We start from the raw sequence: 17,403 nt of genomic DNA on the forward strand, positions 1-17,403 counted from the left end.
TTTTTTTAATTTTCCAAAATTATTTATTTTTAAGTGAAGGAAAATTGCTTCCCAATATTGAGTTGACCTCTGCCATATATCAACATGAGTCAGCCTTAGGTATGCACGTGTCCCCTCTGTCTTTAAACCTCCCTCCTCTTCCCGCCCTTCCAGGTTGTTCCAGAGCCCCAGTTTGAGTTCCCCGAGTCACAGAGCAAATTCCCACTGGTCATCTGTTTTACACATGGTAGTGTATATGCTTCCATGTTTCTCTCTCCATTCATCTTACCCTCCCCTTTCTCCCCCATCCATGTCCACAAGTCTGTGTCTCTACTGTTGCCCTTAAATAGGTTCATCAGTACCACCTTTCTAGATTCCATATAGATGCATTAATATATAATATTTGTTTTTCTCTTTCTGACTTACTTCACTCTGTATAATAGGTTCTAGGTTCACCCACTTCATTAGAACTGACTCAAATGTGTTCCTTTCTATGGCTGAGTAATATTCCATTGTATATATGTACTACAGTCTCTTTATCCATTCATCTCTTAATGGACATCTATGTTGCTTCCATATTGTAGCTATTGTAAATAGTGCTGCAGTGAACACTGGGGTACATGTGTCTTTTTCAGTTTTGGTTTCCTCGGGGTATATACCAAGTAGTGGAATGGTTGGGTCATGTGGTAGTTCTACCCCCAGTTTTTTGAGGAATCTCCACACTGTCTTCCACAGTGGCTGTATCAATTTACATTCATACCAACAATGCAAAAGGGATGTCTTTTCTCCACACCCTTTCCAGCATTTATTGTTTGTGGATTTTTTGATGATGACCATTCTGACTGGTATGAGGTAGTATCTCATTGTAGTTTTGATTTGCATTTCTCTAATAATGAGTGATGTTAAGCAACTTTTCATGTGTTTATTAGCCATTTGTATGTCTTCTTTGAAGAAATATCTGTTTATGTGTTTTGCCCACTTTTTGACTGGGTTGTTTGTTTTTCCGGTATTCAGTTTCATGAGCTACAAAAAGGTATTCTTGTGGAAACAACCTAAACATTAATCAACTGAGAAACAGATAAGCAAAGTATGGCCTGTCTATACAATGGAAAATGAATCAGTCATAAAAAGGAAGTTCTGAGACAGGCTACAACGTGGATGAACCTTAAAAATCTTTATGCTTACTTAGTGAAAGAAGCCAGTCACAAAAAATTTCCAATTATATAAAATATCCAGAACAGAAAAATCCACAGAAAGAGAAACTAAATTAGGTAGTTGCTGAAGGACAGGAGAAGTGGGAAATGGAGAGGGACTACTAATAGGGTACACCATTTCTTTTGGAGAAGTCTAAAATTAGATAGCATGATGATCACAACTTTGAGAATATTCTAAAAACAGTACACATTACAACTGTACACTTTGAAAGGTTGACTTTTATGGCAAGTACGATATTTCTCAATGAAGCTTTATTTATTAAAAAGGCATTCTTAAGTCCATCGAGTAAAGCTCTCTGAGATATTTGTCAACATTATTGCTGAAATTGACACCAGAATTAGGAAGAAAACAGCTGCTTAAGAGCTTTAGGACTGTAAGAAAGTCAATAATCCAGGACCATTCCTACCATCTAGTGCCTATGTTGAGCTGGCATTTAAAAGACACTGAATAACTTTCAGAGTTTACAAAGATTTATTCAGGAACAATTTCTCTCCTCTGGAGGAAACTCTAATTTAGAGGCTCATATAATGAACTCAAGGTGTAAAGAGTTTAAACAAAATTGTATCACAATCTTGGGTTATCTTCTGAACATTAGAATCCAATAAATACAGGATTTTGAAAGACAAATCAAAAAAGCTTAAAGTGTTCCTGAAATGTTACTTACTGGTTGCTGTTAGGTCCAGGTATTCTCGCTCAGCTGTCAAAATCCTAGAGTTGATTCGTGGAACAACATTTGGCTGATTCATGATATACTCTACCACATCTTGGTCATGGGACAGTTCACCCTACAGGAAAAAAAGGAACAGGATTCAGGTAAGATGCACATTAAACAAATATGAGTAGTGTTCAGTCACTCAGTCGTGTCAGACTCTTTGTGGTCCCATGGACTGTAGCCCACCAGGCTCCTCTGTCCAAGGAATTTTCTAGGCAAGAATACTGGAGTGGGTTGCCATTTCCTCCTCCAAGAGATCTTCCTGACCTAGGGATCAAACCTGTGTCTCCTGCATTGCAGGCAGATTCTTTACCCACTGAGCCATTGATCAATATCAGTTTATTAGGAACTAAGAACTCACTAACTTTATATTATCTTCTGACATACTAGTAACAGCTAAAAATAAAAGTTACCCCATTATAGGTTCTTGTCATTGCCAAGCAAGACTCTTTATGTACAGTATTTCTAATCCGTTCAACAATGTGAGCTAGATGTGGTACAGAAAGGTTAAATGACTTACTCAGAGCCACAGAGCTAATGAGAAGTGCGTATGAAATGCAAACCCATGTTTGTTCAATCTTGCCACAGAAACAAGCCAGCTTGAGAAACTGGAGTTAACACAAGCAAAAATCCATCTTGAGACCTACTCACAGTAAGCTTCTCTCTAAAGAAGAAAGCAAATGACTCCACTAAAGCAGTTAATATACTTTGAAAAAAAAAAAAAATTACCCCAAGCCTTTTTCAAACTCAGGCATCCAAATAATCCTGTATTTCTAGGGTCACGATTACACTGGGGAAGAAGAAATCATGTATCATTAACTCCTCCCTTTCATACTTCTCATCTTATAGAAATACTTGTACTTCATGAAGGTGATCTAGTATATGTGGCTGTGGAAACTTATAAACTTTCACACTGAAAATATTTCATATAAAACTGTACTACAGCATGATTTTCAGGGGAAACAGATGTGAATCAAATATACACAGTCAAGTCTTTAAAAAATCCATTCAGGCATCTTCTGTGGCTACTTATCTCAAGAGCAATAACTCACATATGAAATCTCAAACTACAAGCCAATAATGAGCATACAAACCAACTACCGGAGAAGGCAATGGCACCCCACTCCAGTACTCTTGCCTGGAAAATCCCATGGATGGCGGAGCCTGGTAGGCTGCAGTCCATGGGGTCACTAAGAGTCGGACACGGCTGAGCGACTTCACTTTCACTTTTCACTTTCATGTACTGGAGAAGGAAATGGCAACCCACTCCAGTGTTCTTGCCTGGAGAATCCCAGGGACGGGAGCCTGGTTGGCTTCCGTCTTTGGGGTCGCACAGAGTCGGACACAAGTGAAGCGACTTAGCACCAGCAGCAGCAAACCAACTACACAATTCAAAAGACTTACAAAGGTACTCGATGACTCAGTATAGATGTAAGCCCATGTATATAACTTTGGTCTCTATTATAAAAGCCTAACTGAAGGAGGGCAATTTGGCAACATCTATCAAAATTATACATACCTTCAAATGGAGCTCACCTACAAACACACACACACACACACACACCGTGATTGTTTGCAGAAAGAAAAATGAACAGTGAGGAACAGGAATGTTTAAGTGACAATTTTGCTTCATTTATACCTCTATACACACTTTGAATCTCACACATCTGTGTATCCCAGAACGCAAAGATTCTTCAATATATGCAAATCAAGCAATGTGTTCTATCATATTAACACAGAGTAAAAATCATATGATCATCTCAAAGGTGTAGAGAAAGCTTTTGACAAAGTTCAACACCCATTTATAATAATAATAATTTAAAAAAAACTCTCCAGAAAATGAGCATACAGAGAACCTACCTCAACATAATGAAGACCAGATATGACAAACCCACAGTAAACATCATTCTCAATGGTGAAAAGCTGAAAGCATTTCCCCTAAGATCAGGAACAAGACAACAATGGCCACTCTCACCACTCTTACTCAACATAATTTTGGAAGTCCTCATCATGGCAACCAGAGAAGAAAAAGAAATAAAAGGATGACAAATTGGAAAAGAAGTAAAACTGTCATTGTTTACAGAAAATCCTTTAAGATTCCACCAGAAAACTACTGGAACTAATCAGTGAATATGGTGAGGCTGCTGCTGTTGTTCAGTCACTGAGTGATGTCTGACTCTGGACTGCAACCCCATGGACTACAGCACACCAGGCTTCCCTGTCCTTCACTATCTCCCGGAGTTTGCTCAAACTCATGCCACTGAGTCAGTGAATGCCATCCAACCATTCCATCCTCTCTCGCCCGTTTCTCCTTTTGCCTTCAATCTTTCCCAGCATGAGGGTATTTTCCAATGAGACAGCTCTTCACATCAAGTGGCCAAAATACTGGAGCATCAGCATCAGCCCTTCCAATGAATATTCAGGGCTGATTTTCTTGAGAATTGACTGGTTTGATCTCCTTGTGTCCAAGGGACTCTCAGGAGTCATCCGCAGCACCACAGTTCAAAAGCATCAATTCTTCATTACTCAGCCTTCTTTATGGTCCAATTCTCACACCCATACATGACTACTAGAAAAACCATAGCTTTGACTAGATGGATCCTTGTCAGCAAAGTGATGCCTCTGCTTTCTAATATGCTGTCTAGGTCTGTCATAGTTTTTCTTCCTAGAAGCAAGCATCTTTTAATTTCATGGCTTCAGTCACCATCTGCAGTGATTTTGCAGCCAAAGAAAATAAAGTCTGTCACTATTTCCATTGTTTCCCTATCTATTTGCCATGAAGCGAGGGGACTGAATGCCATGATCTTCATTTTTTGAATGCTGAGTTTTAAGCCAGCTTTTTCACTCTCCTCTTTCACCCTCATCAAGAGGCTCTTAAGTTCCTCTTCACTTTCTGTCATTAGTGTGGCATATCTAAGGTTGATATTTCGCCTGGCAATCTTGATTCCAGCTTGTGATTCATCCAGCCCAGTATTTCACATGATGTACTCTCTATACAAGTTAAATAAGCAGAGTAACAATATACAGCCTTTATGTACTCCTTTTCCAATTTGGAATCAGTCCGTTCCATATCCAGTTCTAACTGTTGCTTCTTGACCTGCATACAGGTTTCTTAGGCGGCAGGTAAGGTGGTCTGGCGTTCCCATCTCTTTAAGAATTTTCCAGTTTGTTGTGATCCACACAGTCAAAGGCTTTAGCATAGTCAATGAAACAGAAGCAAAGTTAACAAGGTACAAAATTAGTGCACAGAAATTACTTGCATTTCTAACAACAAAAGAATAGACAGAGAGATTAAGGAAACAATCCCATTTACCATCGCAATAAAAAGAATAAAATACGAAGAAATAAATCTACCTAAGGAAGTAAAATACCTGAACTCCAAGAACTATAAAACACTGATGAAATAAATCAAAAGAGGACACAAACAGAATGAAAAATATATCATGTTCTTGGATTGGAAGACTCATTGTAGTGAAAATGAATATACTACCTAAGCAATCTACAGATTCAATGCAATTCCTATCAAATTACCAATGGTATTCGTCACAGAGTTGCAACAAAGAATTCTACAAATTGTATGGAAACACAAAAGACTCTGGATAGCCAAAGTAATCTTGAGAAAGAAAAATGGAGGAGGAAGAATCAGATTCCTTGACTTCAAATGATACTACAAAGTTACAGTAATCAAAACAATATGGTACTGGCACAAAATCAGAACAATAGACCAACGGTACAGAATAGAATGCACAAAGATAAACCCACATGCCTGTGTTACCTAATCTATGACAAAAGAGGCAGGAACAGACAGTGGAGAAAAGACAGCCTCTTCGATCAGTGGTGCTGGGAAATCTGGACAGCTACATGTAAAAGAATGAAATTAGAATACTACCTAACACAAAAATAAACTCAAAATGGATTAAAGACCTAAATGTATATAGACCAGACACTATAAAACTCTTAAAGGAAAACACACAAAAAAGACTCTTTGACATAAATGACAGCAAGATCTTTTTTGACCCTAAAATTATAAAAATAAAAACAAAAAACAACTGGGGACCTAATTAAACCTAAAAGCTTTTGATCAGCAGCTACGTAAGTAAGCCCCAGTAAAAACTTTGGATACCAAAACTTGACTGAACTTCCCTGGATGGCAATACCCCACATGTTCAGTCAGTTCAGTTGCTCAGTCGTGTCCTACTCTTTGCAACCGTTTGGACTGCGGCATGACAGGTTTACCTGTCCATCACCAACTCCAAGAGTTTACCCAAACTCATGTCCATTGAATCGGTGATGCCATCCAACCATCTCATCCTCTGTCATCCCGTTCCCCTCCTGCCTTCAGTCTTTCCCAGCATCAGAGTCTTTTCCAAGGAGTCAGTTCTTTGCATCAGGTAGTCAAAGTATTGGAGCTTCAGCTTCAGTATCAGTCCTTCCAATGAATATTCAGGACTGATTTCCTTTAGGATTGACTGGTTGGATCTCCCTGCAGTCCAAGGAACTCTCAAGAGTCTTCTCCAACACCACAGTTCAAAAGCATTCAAGTTCAATTCTTGGTGCTCAGCTTTCAGTCCAACTCTCACATCCATACACGACCACTGGAAAAACCATAGCTTTGGCTAGACAAGCCTTTGTCGGCAAAGTAATCTCTCTGCTTTTTAATATGCTGTCTAGGTTGGTCATAACTTTTCTTCCAAGGAGCAAGCGTCTTTTAATTTTATGGCTGCAGTCACCATCTGCAGTTATTTTGGAGCCCCAAAAAATAAGTCTGACGCTGTTTCCTTGTTTCCCCATCTACTTGTGATGGGAGTGATGGAACTGGATGCCATGATCTTCATTTTTTGAATTTTGAGTTTTAAGCCAGCTTTTTAACTCTCCTCTTTCACTTTCATCAAGAGGCTCTTTAGTTCTTCTTCACTTTCTGCCGTAAGGGTGCTGTCATCTGTGTTTCTGAGGTTATTGATACTTCTCCCAGCAATCTTGATTCCAGCTTGTGCTTCATCCAGCCCAGCATTTCACATGATGTATTCTGCATATAGGTTAAATAAGCAGGGTGACAATGTATAGTCCTGACGTACTCCTTTCCCAATCTGGAACCAATTTGTTGTTCCATGTCCAGTTCTAACTGTTGTTTCTTGACCTGCATACAGACTTCTCAGGAGGCAGGTAAGGTGGTCTGGTATTCCCATCTCTTTCAGAATTTTCCATAGTTTGTTGTGATCTACACAATCAAAGGCTTTGGCATAGTCAATAAAGCAGAAGTAGATGTTTTTCTGGAACTCGTTTGCTTTTTCGAGGATCCAATGGATGTTGGCAATTTGATCTCTGGTTCCTCTGCCTTTTCTAAAACCAGCTTGAACATCTGGAAGTTCAAGGTTCATGTACTGCTGAAGCTTGGCTTGGAGAATTTTGAGCATTACTTTGCTAGCATGTGGGATGAGTGCAATTGTGCGGTAGTTTGAACATTCTTTGGCATTGCCTTTTTTGGGACTGGAATGAAAACTGACCTCTTCCAGTCCTATGGCCACTGCTGAGTTTTCCAAATTTGCTGACATATTGAGTGCAGCACTTTCACAGCATCATCTTTTAGGATTTGAAATAGCTCAGATGGAATTCTATCACCTCCACTAGCTTTGTTCGTAGTGATGCTTTCTAAGGCCCACTTGACTTCACATTCCAGGATGTCTGGCTCTAGGTGAGTGATAACACCATCATGGTTATCTGGGTTGTAAAGATCATTTTTGTATAGTTCTTCTGTGTATTCTTGCCACCTCTTCTTCATACTTCTGCTTCTGTTAGGTCCATATCATTTCTGTCCTTTATTGTGCCCATCTTTGCATGAAATGTTCCCTTGGTATCTCTACTTTTCTTGAAGTGATCTCTAGTCTTTTCCTTTCTATTGATTTCCTCTATTTCTTTGCATTGATCACTGAGGAAGGCTTTCTTATCTCTCCTTGCTATTCTTGGGAATTCTGTATTCAAATGGGTGTATCTTTCCTTTTCTCCTTTCCCTTTAGCTTCTCTTCTTTTCTCAGCTATTTGTATGGCCTCCTCAGACAACCATTTTGCCTTCTGCATTTGTTTTTCTTTTTATAACTCACTGCTGAGCCACCAGTGACAGGAGAATGTTGGATCCCAGCAAAAAAAGGTACCCCACGTCCAGGGGCAAATGAGAAGCCCCAGAAAGATGGTAGGAGTTGTGAAACCACGTTTAGAATCAAACTCCATACCCACCAGAGATGCTTGGAGGGCTCAAACAAAACCTTGTGCATACCAGGACCCAGAGACCCCACAGAGACTGAGCCAGACCTGTGTTTGAGTGTCTCCTGTGATGGTGCAGGTCAGCAGGGGCCTGTCGCAGAGGCAGGGGCTCTGCATGCAACCCGATCTGGGTCACACAGCCTGTGGCATAAGCCCTCTTGGAGGAGGTCCCCATTAGCCCCACCACAGAGCCACCAAGTAGACGACCCACAAACTGCAGAACAATTATATCCCACATCAAAGAGCTGGAAGGATACTATAACCTGGCGTCATAGGGAAAAGACATAGAATATTTACATTTGGAACCTTCCGAAGCTTTGCTGTGTGCACCTCAGCCTTCAGCTGGTTCTGATACATATTCTATTACTTTAATAATGCTAACTGTAAAAATCACACTATCCTGAGTTCTGTAAGCCATTCTAGCAAATTATCATAACTGAGGGGACACCTGCATTCTTAGCTCTTTGATCATAAGTAAGGGTGGCCTGAGGATCTCTGAACTTGTGTCTAGTGTCTAAAACAAAGACAATCTTGTGAAGAACTATGTCCTTAATCTGTTAGGACTATGTCCTAACTCTGGGCTGTGTGGCGTCAGAAGTCATCACAAAACAAAAGACTAATAGAAGAAATAAAGGGTAAAAAGTTCAAAATGTTAATTTACATATCTGAGAAACACAGTGACGGTATATCCATAAAATGGTTTTTCAATCTCAGCACTATTGACATTTTGGACTAGATAACTCTTTGGAAAGGGAGGTGATATCCTGCTGTTTTGGAAGGGAAGGGACGTCCTGAGCATTCCAAGAGGTTTAGCGGCATGCCTGACTCATTCCCACAAGAAGCCAGTAGTACCTCTTTCCTCCTTGAACTATGACAATAAAAAATATCTCCATACATTGCCACATGTGCTGCCAAGTGGGGCAAAATTGCTTCCTGAGACCAACTAATGAAACACTACATGGCTATCTTAAAAAAACTGAGAATACTCTATATACCAAATTAGAAAGACTTATAATATTAAGTGAAAAAAACCAAGGTATAATATAGTTATGTATTAATAATTTGTTACCACTTTGAATAAAGGTTAGGAAGGAGTAAATTTTCATTGTTAGCATATAGATACAAAAAAGTTTCAGAACAACTCAGAAGAAACTTACAACAGCAATTACCTACTTGTAGATGGATGACTATATACAGAAGATTTTTTTTTTACTTTTATAAATAACCATGGGAATTGTTAAATAATTAAATACACAGCTCAAAACTGACAAATCATTTGAGTCTTTCCATTTCATCAGTCTTAATAATCATCATTTATAAGAATGCCAGACCTTGATTTCCCTCTCAAGCCACTGAGAATCCTTAAGTATACTGAGGTTTTTTTCTGTGTATACAATGCTTTGGGGTCCTGAAATATCTGTATAGTAAGTCATATTTTGTTGTCTTGAAAAGCAGAAAACTCAGAGAGTAGAAATACCGTAATTTGTTGTAAAAAACAAAACAAACCGTAACATACTATAAGTAGGAAAAACTCAAGAGTTCCACTCTAGACATGCCATTGTCATTTGAAAGATGACAATGCTTTCTATACAGAAAATGTTAAGAAATCTACACACACCCACACAAAAAGCTAATAGAACTAATAAACAAGTTCAACGTGGTTGTAGCATATAAGACTGCATTTATAGATTATATGTTGTAGCATATATAGATTGCATTTCTATTCACTACAAATAAACTACCCCAAAATTAAAGAAACAATTGCATTTACAACAGCATCAAAAAGAATAAAATATAAAATACTAAGGAATAAGTTTAACAAAAGAATAAGACTTCTTCACTGAAAACTATGAAACATCATTAAAAGACAGTAAATGGAAATACGTCCTACATTCATGGGTTGGAAGATTCACTATTGTTAAGATGTCAACAGTCCCCAAATTGATCTACAGATTCAACACAATTCCTATCAAAATCCCAATGGCCTCTCTTTGGTAGAAACTGACAAGCTAATTTTAAGATTCCTAGAGAATTGAAAGGGACACAGAAGAGCCAAACCTTCTTTTTTTTTTTTAAGGAATACTAACAGTCCAATTCAAAGTTTTATTTATATAAAAATCATTTCCCCGACACATTAAGGGCACAGTCAGGCTAAAGAATAGCCTTGTTTCCATTAGTAGCCACGTCACAGTATACAGCAAGTCATATCTATGGTGACCTTGACATTTTCTCTCAGTATATGAGCTAAGTCCTTTATATTTTGGAACTCAACAGCCCAGACTGGGACTTTTTCTAGAAACATTAGAAGTCTACTCCAAAGGAGAAATGATGCCTCCATCTCCAGAAACTAAAAACTGTCAGTACATTTCAAATATTAATACTCCAGGTACAAACTTCCAGGAGAAAAGGACCACCCCCAGCCATCACCTTCCTCCCAGATATATGAATATATATACACATGTGCATGCATGTGCTTTGTGTATGCATTAAAGACTGGTAACATGGTGGCTAAATCAGAGATTTGGGGCTATGTTAATTTTCTTTCAACTGCTTTTTCAAGTTTCTTTGTGTTTGGAATTTTAAGATTCATGTGAATGTGGAACAAGCACAAAGCATATGTGTAAAGCTGAGTTTTAGGGGCTTTTTGTCAGCTTTAAGTCTCTAACATTTGATTTCCTCTTTCTTTGATCTTTCTCCTAAAAAACAAAGACCTACATGACTGATTAATTAAGGTTTTAGTTAATCAAATTTCACTAGAGATTTTACAAATTTTATAGACAACTGTCTTGTAAGCTGGCCTGATGCAAAATGGCAGATGAGGCATGTCTGACCACAGAGAGGAGCCCAGTGAAAAGGGTAGATTGAAAACCAAATGTGTTCATTTAAATCAATGTGATTTGGAAAAGTTCCTTTCTAAAAATATTCATTTTAGCAAATAGTGAGTTGAAATTTGGAACGTTTATTCAAAACTACACAATGAGTTTTAAAACCACAAGTGTAGTGACGCCGCTCAGTCGTGTCTGACTCTTTGTGACCCCGTGGACTGTAGCCCACCAGGCTCCTCCGTCCATGGGATTTTCCAGGCAAGAATACTGGAGTGGGTTGCCATTGCCTTCTCCAGGGGATCTTCCTGACCCAGGGGTCGAACCCAGGTCTCCTGCATTGTATGCAGATGCTTTTACCATCTGAGCCACCAGGGAAGTGGGCACATAATTATCTTGTCTGAAGCTCACTTTGAACTCAAATCTGATTTTCTTAAATATAAGTTCAATCTTAAAACTGTAAAGCAATTGTTTTTCTCTATGCTTAAGCAGTTTTCCTGTCAGGTGGTAAAAAGGCTAGGGCTTTTTTAAAAACTTCTTTACTTCAAATTAGCACCATAGTACATATTCATTGATGAAAACATGGTAAATACAGAAGAGTTCAAAGAAAAACAATCATCCATGATCTCGCCATGTTGTCCATGAAAAAGCTGCTCATCTGAGTTATTTATTTCCAGCCTTGGCTTCCCTGGTGGCTCAGATGGTAAAGAATCTGCCTGCAATCCGGGAGACCTGGGTTCAATCCCTAGGTTGGGAAGATCCCCTGGAGGAGAGCACTACAACCCACTCCAGTATTCTTGCCTGGAGAATTCCCAAGGACAGAGGAGCCTGGCAGGCTACAGTCCACAGGGTCACAAAGAGTTGGACATGACTGAGTGACTAAGCACATTTCCAGCCTAACACACACACACACACACACCCGCACACACACACACACGCACACACACACACACATATACTTACGTCACCTACCCAGACACATTCACATATACACAGTAATAAGATCAGCCTAGCCACACTATCTTATATAATTCATTTGCTGGTACATGGCAACACGTTGTAGACATGTTTTCAGATAATCTTAGTTAATGTCTTTTTAATGGCTGCATTGTGTTCCACCATATTGTTGGATATTTAAATTATTTCTCATTCTTTGCTATCATAGTGACTGCTTCAGTATACACTTATATATTTCACATTCATATGTTTACACATTTAATATTCACAGAAGAGTCAAACATTCTTAAAAACAGAAAAACAGAAAGTTGGAAAACTCACACTTGATTATGACAATAATCAAGACTGGGAGGTACTTAAATAGGAAAAGTAGGTTAATGGAAACAACAGATGGTCTAAAAATAGACCTATACATTAGTGGGCAATTTATTTTTGACATGGGTACCATGACAAATTTAACAGTGAAAGGCTATTCTTTTCAAAAAGGATACTGGGGCAGCTAACTGAATAGTCAAAATGATATCCAGCTGCATGTCTCAAATTGGACATGGAAAAAGAGATGGACTCCTACCTCACTCCAAATACAAAAACTACCTGAAGATGGATCAAAGAACTAAACATTAAGAGAAATAACTATAAAATACTCAGAAGAAAACATAGAAATCTTCATTACCTAGGATTAAGTAAGGGTTTCTTACATATGATACAAATAGTATAAGCAACAACAAAAAAAGTAAACTGACACTACCAAAAAGTAAAAATACAAACCAGAAAATGAGAGAAAATATTTGACAATTATATACATATAATAAGTAATTCATATCCAGAATACATAAACAACTCTTACAACTCAACATTAATAAAACAAATAATCCAATTAAAAACAGGCAAATATTGATAGGTGTGGTCCCGTTGCCATTTACTATGGCTAACAAACACATGAAAAGATGCTCAACATCACTCATTATTAGAGAAATGCAAATCAAAACCACAATGAGGTACCATTACACGCCAGCCAGGATGGCTGCTATCCAAAAGTCTACAAGCAATAAATGCTGGAGAGGGTGTGGAGAAAAGGGAACCCTCTTACACTGTTGGTGGGAATGCAAACTAGTACAGCCGCTATGGAGAACAGTGTGGAGATTTCTTAAAAAACTGGACATAGAACTGCCATATGACCCAGCAATCCCACTTCTGGGCATACACACTGAGGAAACCAGATCTGAAAGAGACACGTGCACCCCAATGTTCATCGCAGCACTGTTTATAATAGCCAGGACATGGAAGCAACCTAGATGCCCATCAGCAGATGAATGGATAAGGAAGCTGTGGTACATATACACCATGGAATATTACTCAGCCATTAAAAAGAATTCATTTGAACCAGTCCTAATGAGATGGATGAAGCTGGAGCCCATTATACAGAGTGAAGTAAGCCAGAAAGATAAAGAACATTACAGCATACTGACACATGTATATGGAATTTAGAAAGGTGATAACGATAACCCTATATGCAGAACAGAAAAAGAGACACAGAAATACAGAACAGACTTTTGAACTTTGTGGGAGAATGTGAGGGTGGGATATTTCAAAAGAACAGCATGTATACTATCTATGGTGAAACAGATCACCAGCCCAGGTGGGATGCACGAGACAAGTGCTCCGGCCTGGTGCACTGGGAAGACCCAGAGGAATCGGGTGGAGAGGGAGGTGGGAGGGGGGATCGGGATGGGGAATACATGTAAATCCATGGCTGATTCATATCAATGTATGACAAAACCCACTGGAAAAAAATAATAATAATAATAAAAAAAAAAAAATTAAAAAAAAAAAAGAAAAATAGAAAAACAGGCAAATAATCTGAATAGACATTTCTCCAAAGAGAAAATAAATGGTGAATGAGCACAGGAAACAACGCTCAACATCACTCATGTCTGAGTAATGCAGATCAAAACCACCATGAGATATCACTTCACACCCACCAGCCTATAATCAAAAGAGACAGATAATACCAATTACAGAAAATGGAACGTGTATACATTGCTGATAGGAATATTTAAGTGTGCAGCTGCTTTGGAAAACAGTCTGGCAGCTCTCTTAAAAACAGAGTTACTGTTAAAAATAGAACTATACGGGCACGCAATTCCACTCCTAGGTATATACCCAAGACAACTGAGAACATGTCTATAGAAAAACTTTTACATGATCGCTTAGCGCAGCAGCATTATTTACAGTAGCCTCAAAGTGGCAATAAACCAAATATGCATCAACTGATGAATGCACAAACAAAACGTGGTCTGTCCATTGGAGGAACTATTATTTGGTGATAAAAAGGAATGAAGTATTGACATATGCTCCAACAAGGATAAATCTTGAAAACATTATGCTAAGTAAAAGAAATTAATCACAAAAGACCATATATTACATGAATCCCTTTATATAAGCTATCGAAATAGGCAAATCCACACAGACTGAAAACAGATTGATGGTTGCCAGGGGGTAGGGCAGGGGATAATGGGAAGCAATTGCTACTGGGTGTCAGGTTTATTCTAGGGGTAATAATGCTCTGAAATTAGACAATGGTGACAGCTGCATAATTCTGTGTATACACTAAAACCTACCGCATGTCCACCTTAAAAGGTTGACTTTTATGGTACGTAAGCTGTATGTCAACAGTAACTACACACACACACACACATATGGCATATTTTAATTTCTCTATGTCAAAATTCCTTAGAAGCAGAATAAATGTTTCTTAGAATGGCTAAGTTCTTCAGAATTTTTAGTATAAAATTTAATCTTAAAGCCAATAAGTTATTTCAAAAACAATGTACAGAAGTCTCATGAATATTTCCCAGAATTTGCTAGGAGTCTACAAATCAGTTGAGAGTGGTACAGACAGAAAACAGTGATACTTAAAAGAATTTTACTGCCTAATACAGAGACTACAAAAATGTAAGCAAACCATTCTCTTTCAAAATCTTTCAAAATCTAAAACACTGCTTACCAAGTACACTGCTCTTTGAAAGAAAGTTGTGGTCTCTAGGATTTTGTGCATTGTAATGGTTTCCAACTCATCAGGGTCTAGCTGCTCCTTTTCAAAGGGCATTCCATTGAATAGGACAACAGGCAGTGGACCAACTCCAGTCTGCTCATAGTAACTTCTTGCTTCCTGAAACACATGGGACCAAAAATAGTATATTTTTGTCATTCCTGAGAAAAATGGAACAAAGCATATTTTTCACACATACATGTTCTAACAAGAAAAAAAATCAACAGAAATATAGAACCCAAGAGATAACTATAGAAAAATTCTTTTAAAAATATATAAAAAAACTAACACAACAATGTAAATCACCTATACTTCAATAAAAATTAATTTCAATATATATATAACGAACATCATAGTTAACATCCTACTAGGTAAATCTGAATTTAAATTACTAAGTTTTAATAAAACCACAAAACCTTATAAATCAAGAAGTGGTTGCCGGTGGGGATGAGTGTAATTTTAGGCAGCCCAGGCTAACAGATCTGAATTATATACACTACAGCCCAAACTACACAACAGATCTTTCTGCAGTGATGGAAATATTCTCCCTTCACCGTTTAATGCAGTAGCCACTAGCCACATGTAGCTATTGAGCATAGGAAACTAATTAATTTCCATTTTAAAAGCCCATGTGACCAGAGGCTACCATAATGGGTGGCACTACTATAGATTGTCATAAATTATTAGTGCTCCTGGGCAGATAACCTGAGATGAAATATTTACATTCAATTCTAAATTGAAAAGGGTCCATATCACTAAAAAAGAAATTACACCTACAGAAACCAAAACAAGGCTGGTGAAAAGACAGTGCTCAAAAAATCACTCTATAATGTACTAAGCTCAATTTTTTTTTTCTTCTCAAGGATAGAAGATCCTTGGCAGGGAAATACCAGGTGAACAAATATATCTGAGACTTTTCCAACAATCAATATAAGGTATATTCCTCCAGATACCAACCACAGACTCAAGACTAAGTTTTTAGAGTAAAAACTATGTTATTACCCAAGACATAAAAAGTTCATAAGACATTCTTGTTAAACACCTTATAATTGATATTTTCTGAAAATAGCAGAAATTCAAAGTACATAACCTTTTTTAGATAGCACGAATAGAAAAATGTGGTAACTAATACCAGTCATAAGCTTAGTTTCAGATCTAGCCACAGTGGTAAATGATACTACAGACTTCTACGATGGACTATAATAGGGCACAGTGAGAAAGACTGTGATCTCATCATTTCTCTACACCATTTCTCTATACCATTCTAGGTTGATCTCTGCCATTTCTCTATACCACTGTTAAAACTTTTCAAATGTACACCCCCAGAACTTACATTAGTTCTGTTCTTTGACATCTCACCTATTTCAAATAAGTTCCTAGACACCCAATTTTAATATACTTTGAGCTCTGAAAACTTACTAATGGATTCCCCAAGAAAACAAAACAAAACCCACATTATAACTCTCAGTGACAATAGAAAGTAAGTAACATTAGCTTTCTCTGAAAGTGGTAATTGAGTAAAAGTCAAGAGTGGGAGGCAGATGCTTTGACTTTCCATTTTCACAACCTGAGAAAAGATTATCAGACTAAACAACAGAATGCAGGCCAATAATCCAAGTCACACTTAAAACTTAGAGTTTGTAGAAACTGATCACTAAAAATGCTAATTATACACAATTTTGAAACACTGATTACAGAGTCACAAATGAGTCTTCATAAAAGATAACTGAGATTAATAAAGACTCAGAGTTAACCTGCCAGTGGTAAAATGTTGGCATGAATAATTTAGAACTTTTCTTACTTTGGCTTTAAAAGATACACCTATCAGACTATATGCTCTTTGGTTCAAAAGATCTACTTTAATTGTACTCCCTAGTTTTAGAAACAATTACTTCTTTCAGATATCAAACATGGAAGATAACAACGCTTCAGATTTATAGCAAAAGACTCAGATATTTGTAAGTATAATAACACTTGCCAATTGTACTCATTTCTCCTTTAAAAAACATGCACTTATTCCTTCTTTTCAAAAAAATCTATTTTCCCTGGGCTTTTTCATATGAAGGGTATATGTCCTGCAAAAATCTTAAAAAATTAAAAAATCTTACTGATCATTAGATTCTTAGGACTTCTGGGAATCTCACAATAACCTTCTCTTGAAAGTATGCGATTACTTAGCTAGGAAATTACGACCTGTTTATAAGAGAAGGCCCACTAACCAGTACAGATGAGGCAAATGGCCAAATGGGAGAAACGACTGAGGAGCTGGGTCTATGATACTCTCACCTGATTCTTCAGCAAAATCAAGATTTCAGTACATAAAAGACACCATGTGAAAATACCATTTTCTGTGAACCTTATTTAGGGAAAGTTAGATACAGATTGGGCTTCCCTGGTGACTCAGACAG

At 37.8% G+C, this 17,403-nt stretch overlaps 1 protein-coding gene across 2 annotated transcripts in view; it reads right to left on the bottom strand.

The window, feature by feature from the left end:
• UGGT1 (UDP-glucose glycoprotein glucosyltransferase 1) overlaps positions 1–17,403 on the bottom strand; it is a 110,931-nt gene that overhangs the window by 45,938 nt on the left and 47,590 nt on the right. For both annotated transcript variants that reach the window (XM_061135376.1, XM_061135375.1), the window contains exons 18-19: positions 14,951–15,115; positions 1,859–1,979 (exon numbers count right to left, since the gene is read on the bottom strand). In XM_061135376.1, coding sequence (XP_060991359.1) covers positions 1,859–1,979; positions 14,951–15,115 — 286 coding nt within the window. The remainder of the gene's footprint in view (positions 1–1,858; positions 1,980–14,950; positions 15,116–17,403) is intronic.

Source organism: Dama dama, chromosome 33 (assembly GCF_033118175.1).
Source record: "Dama dama isolate Ldn47 chromosome 33, ASM3311817v1, whole genome shotgun sequence".
In the NCBI taxonomy this organism is placed as follows: Eukaryota; Metazoa; Chordata; class Mammalia; order Artiodactyla; family Cervidae; genus Dama; species Dama dama.